The 10,789-nt window shown below is 51.0% G+C and overlaps 5 protein-coding genes across 5 annotated transcripts; 2 read left to right on the forward strand and 3 right to left on the reverse strand.

Moving 5' to 3' along the window:
- Positions 1-15: 15 nt before the first annotated feature.
- M438DRAFT_278533 (uncharacterized protein) lies at positions 16-1,359 on the reverse strand (the record flags this gene model as incomplete). The annotated part of the gene is made up of 2 exons (XM_029901015.1): positions 16-1,180; positions 1,289-1,359. 2 exons carry the CDS (start codon positions 1,357-1,359, stop codon positions 16-18), a joined length of 1,236 nt encoding a protein of 411 aa, XP_029758208.1.
- A 1,396-nt stretch (positions 1,360-2,755) lies between these two features.
- M438DRAFT_367487 (uncharacterized protein) lies at positions 2,756-4,890 on the forward strand (the record flags this gene model as incomplete). Its single annotated transcript, XM_029907958.1, has 3 exons — positions 2,756-3,259; positions 3,313-3,434; positions 3,493-4,890. Exons 1-3 carry the CDS (start codon positions 3,127-3,129, stop codon positions 4,888-4,890), a joined length of 1,653 nt encoding a protein of 550 aa, XP_029758209.1. The 5' UTR covers positions 2,756-3,126.
- Positions 4,891-5,295: 405 nt separating this feature from the next.
- Positions 5,296-6,051, reverse strand: M438DRAFT_357529 (thioredoxin-like protein; the record flags this gene model as incomplete). Its single annotated transcript, XM_029907179.1, has 2 exons — positions 5,296-5,444; positions 5,505-6,051. The coding sequence occupies 2 exons, from the start codon at positions 6,049-6,051 to the stop codon at positions 5,296-5,298; spliced, it is 696 nt and encodes a 231-aa protein (XP_029758210.1).
- Positions 6,052-6,806: 755 nt separating this feature from the next.
- On the forward strand, positions 6,807-7,573 carry M438DRAFT_347714 (uncharacterized protein). Its single transcript, XM_029905966.1, has one exon. The coding sequence runs from the start codon at positions 6,931-6,933 to the stop codon at positions 7,519-7,521; it is 591 nt and encodes a 196-aa protein (XP_029758211.1). The 5' UTR covers positions 6,807-6,930; the 3' UTR covers positions 7,522-7,573.
- Positions 7,560-10,690, reverse strand: M438DRAFT_347715 (DNA repair helicase). Its single transcript, XM_029905967.1, has 6 exons — positions 10,308-10,690; positions 10,253-10,257; positions 10,109-10,202; positions 9,249-10,057; positions 8,503-9,183; positions 7,560-8,447 (listed from the first exon to the last, which is right to left on the reverse strand). The coding sequence occupies exons 1-6, from the start codon at positions 10,426-10,428 to the stop codon at positions 7,581-7,583; spliced, it is 2,577 nt and encodes an 858-aa protein (XP_029758212.1). The 5' UTR covers positions 10,429-10,690; the 3' UTR covers positions 7,560-7,580.
- Between the last annotated feature and the right edge of the window lie 99 nt (positions 10,691-10,789).

Genomic DNA, 10,789 nt, shown 5'->3' on the forward strand with positions numbered 1-10,789 from the left:
AAGTTTTAGTCAGCTTCATATTTTTGTTGATGTGTTCAAGAGGGTACTTACAGTCAAAGTGAATTCACCATGCTCACCACACACGGTGGGGGTCGGCATAGCAGAGCTTGAAGTGTTGGTGTACTTCTTGCTCAAGGTCGAAGAAGTACGCGAGAATGCAGCGGGAGCACTCAACGAGATGACAGGGACTGGCATGAAGGGAACATATCCAGTGGCCGAGGATGAGACTGTACTACCGTTGTTACCATGGCGGAGGGCTGAAGAAGGAACGACAGGCGAGATAGCAGTTGCAGATTTCTGCGAGGCAGCTCCAACAGACACGGACGACACCAGCGAGGCAGTAGGTGTTGTCACAGCACCCGAGAACCCAGAAGGCTTGTACAGAGAGCCGGTAAGTGTTGCGGACGGGTGCATAGTAGTGTTCCAGGCAGATGCAATTGGGGCGTAAGAGCTCAGGTTACCAACACTGTTGATGACCGAGTTGAAGCCGGCGGAAGGCGTAGCAATGACAGTGTAGGTGAAATCGGTAGTTACGTCCACATAGCTCACGGAGCAGACCGACTCTGCAGATGTCGGAGGACTGGTCGAGGTGCTGTGGGAAGTGAGCTCTGCGCTAGCAGCTGCAGAGGACGTCATGAGAGCAGCAGGCTTGGAGCTTCTTGAGCTCAAGTAGACCGTCAGAACAGAGATGACGCTCTTGGTGCGGTAAGAAGTCACAGTCGAGGTTGTGGTCTCCTCATCTGACTGGCCAGCCAAGGCCACCGAGGACTGAGACTTGATGGAAGTCACAGCGGGAGGTGTGATGGTGAGAACCGTGGTCTGAGTGACAGTGACCTTAATGTCATCGGTGGCAACCGGGAAGACGGTCATCTGAACAGTCTCGGTGACAGTTGAGCTGAAGCTGACAGTAGGAGAAACATCGCTAATCCAGCTAGTCGTGCCATCATGGTCAATGTAGGAGTAGCCCGAGCTGGAAGGCAGAACATCAACAGAAGAGGAGACAGGACCAGCCAGGGTCTGAGATGGGGAGACAGTCACGTAGCTAGTCAGAGTAGAGAAGCTGGTGATGGTCGAGTACGAGGCTGTAGTAGTAGAGTCGATGGCAGAAGCAAGAGTGGTCTCGCTCGGGCAGGACATGAGGGTGACGGTCTCAGTGACCGGCTCACATGAAGACAAGGCACTGTGATATCGTGTTAGCAGATGTGTGCTGCGTAGAATGAATGCCACGATCTTCCAAGGCAGACGCGCAGGTTGTGGCCAACTGAAGATCATAGTGCTGCAAACTCACTTCTGGGACTGGCTGATAGCAAGAGAAAGGCCAACAAGGCTCAATGCCACAAGAGAAGTTGCCAGATGCATTCTGAGCAATGGATGGAGGAATGAGTGACTTTGGTAAGGAAGGGTTAGACAACGAGGGGAGTGGTTGAATAAAGAACGAGTGTGGTGGGTGGAAAAAGGTAAACGAGGAAAGTGCGCAGTGACGGAATTAAATCTGGCAGGCGCACTTTGTCGTTGGTGACAACCAATCAAATCACCATAGCAATATGATGGCCTTGACATCCGTTTGCTCTGTGGCCCCTCTCTCAGATGTCAGCAGCAACTTTCGTTCCTTGATGCACAGCACAGAGTCGGACTCCCACAACGCATCTCGAGAGAGCTGGGTGATTAACGCTTGGCTCATCAACCCTTCCTCTTTCAACACCATTGTCAAACTCATACGCTCACATCCAGTTCTGATTCCTCTTTCTCTCATCAGGCTCAGCCTGCCAGTCCACAATTCACACTATACCACATCACCAGACACAGATCCATCCCTTCCACGATTTGGAAGCGATCGTGCGTCCATGTGAGAGTTCCTGCATTAGTACCACTGGGTAATCTCGACTTCTTCCTTCCAAATAGCCTCGTTTGCTCGTGGAACCACTCAGACGGTAACCTCTGACGAATCTCGAAACACAACTTCAGGAACAAGACGAAGCCGGACCATGACACAACAGTCACTAATTGACCATGTGTCGAGAAAATCTCCGCTTCTGATGCCAGGGACAAAGAGCGTGGTTAGGAGAGGAACAGCTCGTGCGGAAAGCTGCACGTGTGACGCTCTCTGTGGCGGTGAGGAAGCATATGGCTGTCGTGCGACCAAACGGAGCTGCATGCCGGTAATGCTAGCAACGGCCGACTCTATGGACAAAGAAAGTTGCTTCCAATCTCCTCGTCGACAGAGTTTCAGAGTCGGCCAGTTCCTCTCGAACACGGGAAGAACACGCCGACCAGCCAGAAGATAGTCTGGTCAGTAGCCGACAGGACCATTCGATGATGGCGAAATAGGACTGATCCGAAAGACAGTACCGAGCATTTGTCGAATGTGCTTCACTACAGACTGCTGTACTCGAACAGATGAGAAGAATATCGCCTAGGTTCATCGTTCAGCAATATACATTCACGACCATGGAATACTCAAGGAACACAGCTCGACCATTAGACTCTTGCGAGAGGTCCGGGAAAGGGTACAATGCTTTGAGATCGGCAGAGCTGTCCCTCGAGAGTGGCTATCTCGCTCGCTTTCGGTAGACACGACTCTGCTTCCTGAATGAATCGTTCATCTCGTTGGCTTTATGACAGCTTTCATTGAAACGAGCATGTCAGGTTCCGATGCGATTTCTCTGGACCATGTTACAACATGTGCGTAAGTTTCGGCGAACTCGAGCCAGAGTCAGAAAGCGCTATCGTTCGTTCGTCGGCCGTGAGGTGGAGCTCCTCAGGTGGGTTCGGCCAAGATAGGTGAACGTGATTAGAGGAGGGCATTGCGAAGCTCGCGCAGGTGACCAATCGGCTCACATGCTTGCACGAGCGCTGTCGGACTCGAAGAGATATGATCTCATGAGAACAACCAATCGACCGAGCTTGCAAGACCCAGACGAGCACCAATCCGCCAGTTGTATACAGTGTGACGGTTTTCAGCTCGACAAGCAGCGGCGTTGTTAGCGTTCGCTTCTCCCATTCCCCTCTCTGGACCAAGGACCTTTTCTCCCGCAACGCTCCGATCCTCCTCCGCCTGTTCAACCTTGCCAACACTGCCCCTCTCCACCCCACCACTGACCTGGCTGGCAATCTGGCAATCTGGCCATGAGTGTCGAAGAGAACACGCCTCACAGGCGCTCGAGCAGCGCCTCGTATGCTCAAAACATGTCCAGGGACTTTCCCCAGCCAAACTCGGCCGCAGCCTTCGCCGGTGCCCGCAGTCCTCCTAAAGCGAAGAGTATGGACATACGGAGCCCGAGTCACCCTCTCTTGTCTAACAGGTGTTTGCAGACACGTCGCATGTGCCATGCAAGTTCTACCCTTTTGGCACCTGTCAAGCTGGCGCGGCCTGCCAGTTCTCTCACGATATGGACCCCATGACGCAGAACGCGCCTTGCAAATACTTTGCCAAGGTACCTGCGCCATTGTCGCATGTGTATATGCTTGCATGACACTGACTCGTTATATCAGGGTAGCTGCAGATTCGGTCAAGGATGCGCTCTCGCCCACATTCTCCCCGATGGTCGAGTAATCAACAGGCCTCCTCGCGGAGGACAGCCTTTCAACTACGGCCGCCGTGGCCCTCAACCATACGCACCCGCACCGCCCTCGTTGCTCACCATGCAAGCCAACGACCTGGCATCGCAGCAGCAGCAACAACAACAACCGCAGGAGATGGGTTACCCCAAGCAAGAAGACGTCCCAAACCTTCCGAACCCTACGCCGTATATCCAGGCTTCACAGCCCCTATCGCTAGACCCTAGCAACACCTTCGGTTCGCCTATGAACGACAACCGTTTCGGAGCATCGCCGAATGCCAGAGGTCTGAGCGTCTTGGATGCGCCGCTGCCAGGATCTTTCGACAGCCAGGGCATCTCACATGCTGCGCGCCACGGTCCGTTCGCATCATCCGTCCCCCCTCGTCTCGGCCACGGTCTCGAGTCACCTCCCTCGTCGTTGCCTAACAAGGCTTTCCTCGGAAGCACTCTGCGCGGACTTGGAGATACTACCCTCGACGGTGTGTTGGCCGGTTCTTCCCCACCTACCTTCGAAGAGCCAATGAGCTTTGGAAAGAGACCTCTACACTCGGAGAGATTCTCGCGACCTAGACCCATGATGTCCGCTAGTGTTGGCACAAGACCCTCGTTCTACTCGCACTTCCCACCGGACGCTACCGATTCTGAGGAGAGTGAAGAGGAGGGCATCGGCGAGGATCTTCTGCCCTCGAGCTTGCACGAGCTGCTCCCTCCAGAGAAGTTGCGCAGACCCTCTCAGCAGATTGACGACGATATCAACCCTTCCTTCCTTTCCGCTGGCCGACGCGCTATCTCCAACAGCCAGATTCCCTCAGACAGCAAAGTCGGAAGTGTCAGCCCCCACACCGGCAGCCCCTCGAGATACAGCTCAATCTGGTCATCCGGATCATATCGCAAAGAGGGGGAGAACGGATTTGGACACATTGGCTCGCCTCTGCGACCCTCTTCGTTGCGCTCCTCTTCGCTTGCCGGAGGTGACTTTGGCTCCCTTATTGGTAGCCCGCCGAAGCAAGCAAGCATGTCGATGCTCACCCGTGAGCTCCAGAGTACCAGAATCTCCGAAAAGTCACCATCACTACACCCTCGCACCTCTTCCAGCGACTCTCGCGGTGCTCTCCGTGGCGGACTCGACAGAGGTATCAGCAGCAACAGTCTGGGCCGCAACGAGACCATCGAAGAAGAAGACCAAGGCCTGTTCTCCATGGAGGAGGAAGACGAATTCGCGAGCTCATCGAGGAAGCCCTCAGTATCTCCCATTGGTCTCTTGCCTGGAAAGAGCGAGCCAACTCTCGGACCCATTGGTGGTCAGAGAACATCATCCGTCTCCAAGTGATAGAGACACTCCTCTGGAGGAAATACCAAAACCCGCCCACTTGTCAATATAATATTTTGGAAGGATTGTTTTGACGATTCACGAACACGGAAGGCCCTGATTCATTTTCTCTCATTCCTGGCGCTTTATTCGAAAGGGACAATATCTACATGGAAGGCATTACCTTGCAAAGAAATCTGTTTTTCACCAAAAGAAAAGATGCATGAAAGGAAGGATTGGCCATTTTGCTGTTGCATTTATTTCCAGTGAAGTACTGGCACACCACATTTTGTTGCATTTATGTAGTTATTATCATCATTTTTATATTGTAGCACATGATACTATTTGGTCAACGCTTAGGCTTCTCCTTATGCCTCGAAAGACTTTCCTGAGTTTCGTGCTTGGAGTTTTGTAGAACCAGTCAATCTAGCATGTATTGCCAGATGAGACTTGAGTGGCAGCAGAGCCACTGGCACCCTCAGACTTCTTGACCTCGTTGAAGATCTGCAGGAAAGTGGCAGGCTCCTCAGCACCACCAACCTCGTACATGTTCTGGATAGTAAAGTGAGGGACACCTAGAGTGACAGTCAGCCATCATGCTCTCAACCAGCGTGAGCCTTGAAAATCAAACTTACCAGAGATGAACCTCCTCTGAGCAGCAGCAACCTCACGATCAACCTCAGGCCCACCCTTGTCACTCTCCAACCACTCCTTGACCTCCTTCTCCTCCAACCCACCACCAATCGCCGCCTTTGTCAAAACAGCATGATCGGTAATATCCTCATTCAACTCGAAATAAGCATTGAACAGCTTTTCCATAACCCTCGTTTGGGTTTCCTCTCCCTTCGTCTTCGCCAATTGCACAACCCTATGCGAATCCCTGGTGTTTCCGGTTTTACCTCCATAGGCAAAGTTGATGCCCAACTCTCTGCCGATTTCTGATAGACGACCTTGCATCATTTTGACCCTTTGCTCGCCGAATTTCTCGACATAGATGGTTTGCTTGTCGCGGGATTGCTTGGGTGCGTCGGGGTTTAGGTAGAAGGGGAACCAGGTTGTGGTGAAGGTGTCATTGGGGTAGGTTTGCTTGTGGTTGTTTATGGCGACTTGGAGGCGGTTCTTGCCCACGTAACACCAGGGGCAGACTGTATCGCTGACGATGGAGATGTTGTAGTTTGTCATGTTGCGGAGGGTGTTGCGGAAAGCCAGGATGGGCGATTGATTTGTTTAGAAGGAGTTAACGGAGAGGGCAGGATTATATTTACTCTTGAAGTTATGTAGGAGGAGGAAAGTGGCAAGAATGCGGTTTTTGATATGGTGGAATTGGATGGACGGATTGCTTAATAATTGTCATTCGGTTAGCGCGGAACCAGAGCGTAGAGGTTGTAAATCACTGAAACACGGCAGTAAAAAGGAGCCGGGTGATGTATAGCTTGAGATATACGGGCATTGGCTTCCGATACAGACTGCTGACTATCCTCTCATACTAGGGATTAAAAATGACAGCGGTATAGAGCTAATATGGGAGGATCAAGGTGGTGTAGCAAAGTCTTGGCTGTCACATGCAAAAATGACGAAAGAGCTTCTGACAAAGCGTGATACCTGAACTCTCTTGACACAACAACATGGCCGATACAAACGAGGGACCAGTATTCAGAGCATCGAAGCGAAGAAAGGTGTTTCGCAAACGACGCGACGACGATGAAGAATCCGATGGCGAGGTAGCGATACCGACCGGCTCGACCGCAGTGGCGACTAACAACCAGGATCAAGAGGTGGAAACAGAAACAAGAGAAGGCAGTGTAGCCTTGAGACATGTCAGACCAGGCGGCGCAAGGAAAGGCGGTGTAGCTTTCTCATCTACACGAACGGCAAACGACAGCGGGACAAGCAGTGTCTTTGACACGAACGCGCCGCCTACACCATTGAACCCTGTCGAGCACGCCCAAGCCCGCTTCGTTGCGCCAACAGGACATATCGCCTCTGCAGACGACAAGCATATGTGGGTCTTCCCATCTCTTCCTTCAACACAAGATACAGAATAGACTGACAATCTTAAGGATGGCCTATGTAGACTCCAAACTAGCCCGTCTGACTCCATCACATGAAGCTTCCACTTCAACCACAAATCAATCCTCTACACCAGTAGACCCTACCTATGTCTCTACAACAGCGACACAACAAGTTGCAGCAAACCCAGCTTCGGTAGCTCGTGGCCATCTCGACGAAGTCGATATAAACCAGTCCACCCTACCCACCAACACAACAACATCCCGCCCCCCAAAACGCCCACGCAAACCCTGGCATAACCGCCGCAACAGCGCCTCCCTCGCCCGCGACGCAATGGTCGACCAAATCCTCCGCGAATCCCAACTAAACATTTACGAATCACCCTCCACCTCTGCCACCCCTCAAGGGCCCACCTCCACAGCAGCAGAGACAGAAGACGCAGACGAACGCATGGCTGCTGAATTTCAGAGAAACTTCTACGCTCAGGCAGAGGAAAGAGCTGTCAGGAGGGTTGCTGCTCCACCGCCTCCGACGTTTGGTGCTAATAAGTTGGAGAGTTTGAAGGGGCCCAAGTTGGGTGGGAGTAGGAGTCAGAGGGCTGCCATGCATGCGGCCGAAAAGGCAAAGGGTGCGAAGAAATGATATTACGACTCTCATAGTAAGATTACAGAAATTGATACCCTTTTATTCTTCATCCACATCTATGTATTGCTCAAGGTTCCTTCTGCCTTCTTCCTAGCATAAAATGCTTTCAACCCAACCTCTACATGCCTAAACTTCCTCCCAGCACCCATCCCATCCCCCAAACTCGCCCTGATCCACCCAGGCAATTTCCCCTGTATTTTCTTCTGCGCATACCTCGCATCAAACAACAAAATCGCACTCCAATCCCCCTTATGCCTCACCGCTCTACCAATAGCCTGATTAACCGACCTCATACAATTATTATCCGCAAACTCCCTCGCCGCTTCTTTTGCCTGTAGTCCCGCAGCAACAGCTTTTTCCTCAATATAAGCTATTTTGGCTTTCTGTTCTGCGGTATTCGGGTTCGCGTAGGGTAGACCGACGACCATGACACACCGACCCAGATGATCGGAAAAGTTTATTCCTTCACTGAGACGGCCGTTCAGGACTGCGAGGAGGAAAGCTCCCTTTTGCGTCGTGTTGGCGGCGGAAGTGTAGGATGTGAGGACGTCTTCTGTACCTGTAGCTTGTGATTCTTTGAAAAGAGCCTTTTGTTTTTGCATGCGGGTCCAGAGGGAAGGTTGGGAGGGAGAGGGGGACTTTTGCCACGAGGCGACGACTTGGTCCATGTAGGAGTAGCTGGGGAAGAAAGCTACGCAGCCGTTTGGGATGGAAGGGAGGAGTTGTAAGATTGATTCTCCTAATGCTGTGATTGTGGAAGGAGAGTTTCGTGAGGGAAAGGTGAAGTTGAAATCGGTGTTGTTGTGGCTTGAGATTATTGGGCTGACGAAGAGGTTTGTGGTGGGTATTACGTGGCCGCAGGATAGGGTTGTGATGCGGTCGTTATCGAGATAGGGGAACAGTCGGGTCAGGTAGTCGGACATCTGTTGTCCTGGATTAGTACAGTAGAAAGCATGGAAGGAAAGGAGGTAAACCTACTGGTGACATGGTTCCACCTGCCAGTATTACTGCTCTAGCTTCCTCGACAATCTCGCGAAAGTGTTCGGAGGGATCGAGTAACATGTACTTGACCTTCGTCTCTGCCTTGTCTGCTCCAACGGTATAGAACAGACGTCCTTCTCTCGCCGGATTCGTCAACACCATGAACAAGTTTGTAATATGCGTAAGCACAGGCACTGTGACTTCTTTCCCAACACCCGCAGCATTGATATTCTGCTGTTTCTGCTGCTCTAGAGAAACATAGCCTTCCACTTTTCTGGCCAATTTGCTTTCTTGCAGGTAATGCATCAGTTTGTAGAGGTTGATTTGATCCACACCTTTTCCCTTGAGAAGTTCGGTGGTTTGGACAGTGCCTTCGCTTCCTTTCTTGATGTCCAATGTTGACAGAAAATTGGCTATTGAGTCTAGTAGCCGTACGACTTGTGTAACGTACACGCGATTCTTGCCTTTGAGACGATTGCGGAAGCGTTGGAGGTAGGCTGTCAACTGAGCTCGGGCGAGTTGTAGTTGTTGCAGTGATACTTCGACAGTGTGGATGGAAGAGATTGCATCCATGAGATTGTGTGCTTCATCGATAATGACGATATGGTCCTTGAGCGATAGACCTAGTGCTTCTCGTGCCGTCTTTTGGAGTAGAAGTGGATATGGTAGTGTGACAATCTGGATTCGACATTAGGACCGCATTGGGGACCAACGAAAGAAGGCGAGTTGGGGATAGCTCTTACCTCGCTAGGCTTGACTGCAGGTCTAGTGGCATAATAGGGACAGACACCCAACTTCTTGCCCAAACTGCCCAAGTCCTCAATATCTCGTATTTTTGCCAAAGCATGATGCTGGAAATCGAGTACCGTGCCTTCGCTCTCTTTGTTTGGCACGAATGGACACTTTTTCTCTTTTGGCGTCTTTGCATCTTGCAATTCCAAGCATCGCTCGTTGATTGCTGTTGCACTCTTCAACGAAGAAACTCTACTGTTGATGCAAAGGTTCTTTCTCGCGCCCAAGGAGAGATGCTTGAGCTCCTCGTGAAGCTTATCTTTCTTCTTGATTTCCTCCTGCACAGCAGGTATAGCGGCTGGTAGATCTATCCTCTTCAGTTCGTTAACAAACTGACTCAATTGCGAGTGAGTGCGAGAGCAGAAGTAAATCTTCAGTTCATCTTCTGCTTCAAGATCTTCTGGTTTCGACAGGGCCGAAAGACCATATCCGAGTTTCTGCATAAGCGCTTGTGTCTCCTTTGACAATCCCAGGTCAGCGTCCCAATTGTTGGCTTTGGAACTCTTGGTGCCTTCATCATCGCTCTCGTAGTCGTCGAGGGCGAATTGCTCTTCATCCACAATATCGACATCTTTGCCGCTGTCATCATCCAGTTTCCGCTTTTTGGTCAATGTAGGTCCGTTTTCCTGTCGATTTCGAACTTTGCGTTCGTGTTGGCGGATCTTCTCGAGTTTTGCTTCTAGCTCTGCTCGTTTCTGTATGACTTGACTTTTCTTCTCTTCTCGAGAGTGTTGGACCATCCATTCGGGCTCGTCATCGTCTGGTACTTAGTCAGCCAGATATGCTAGAATTTGACGAGGAGCCAATTGACCTCCTTCAATGGCAGCAATGCTTTCATCGAATTCTTTTCTCTTGTGGTCTCGAAGCCATGTCAAGGAACCACATGCTAGACTCAAAGATTTGCCCTAAGCAAGGATTAGAAGTCGATCACAGTATGCAGATCACCCATCCTTACAGTTCCTAAACAGTGGTCAGTCGTGCACCTGAGTAAGACTCAAAATATCACTAACCAGTCGGAGACTCGAAGATGCCGATTTTGCCTTGATCAATGCATTCATACAATGTCCGCATAAATTCAAGCTGGATGTCGTACGGCTCGTACGGATGATAGAACTTCGCGGCGCCTTCCATCTTATCGCAAGATCATGTGTCAATGTGCAAGGACATCGCTTTAGAGATGAAGACGGGTTCCAGTTGTGTTAATGAGTGATGGCAAATGGATGCGAAGTCGAGGTCGGCGTCGAATGAAAACAGTCCACCAAACGAACACGCGAGGACCTCACCACACCCTGGACAAAGGACCATCGAATACAATGGGAATCGCTTGAGGCACAAAATAGAAGATCAATTTGGGAAAGTGTCACTGAGGCTCGGAAGCATGCAATCGATTGCATCCTGGATGCGATCTAAGATGCGAGGTACGTGCGTTGGGAACAAGAAGGCAACATGAAAAGCTTCACTATGGAAATCGGGCCAAAATTATTCAAAAGAA

The sequence above is a fragment of the Aureobasidium pullulans genome, assembly GCF_000721785.1.
Source record: "Aureobasidium pullulans EXF-150 unplaced genomic scaffold scaffold_16, whole genome shotgun sequence".
NCBI lineage: Eukaryota > Fungi > Ascomycota > Dothideomycetes > Dothideales > Saccotheciaceae > Aureobasidium > Aureobasidium pullulans.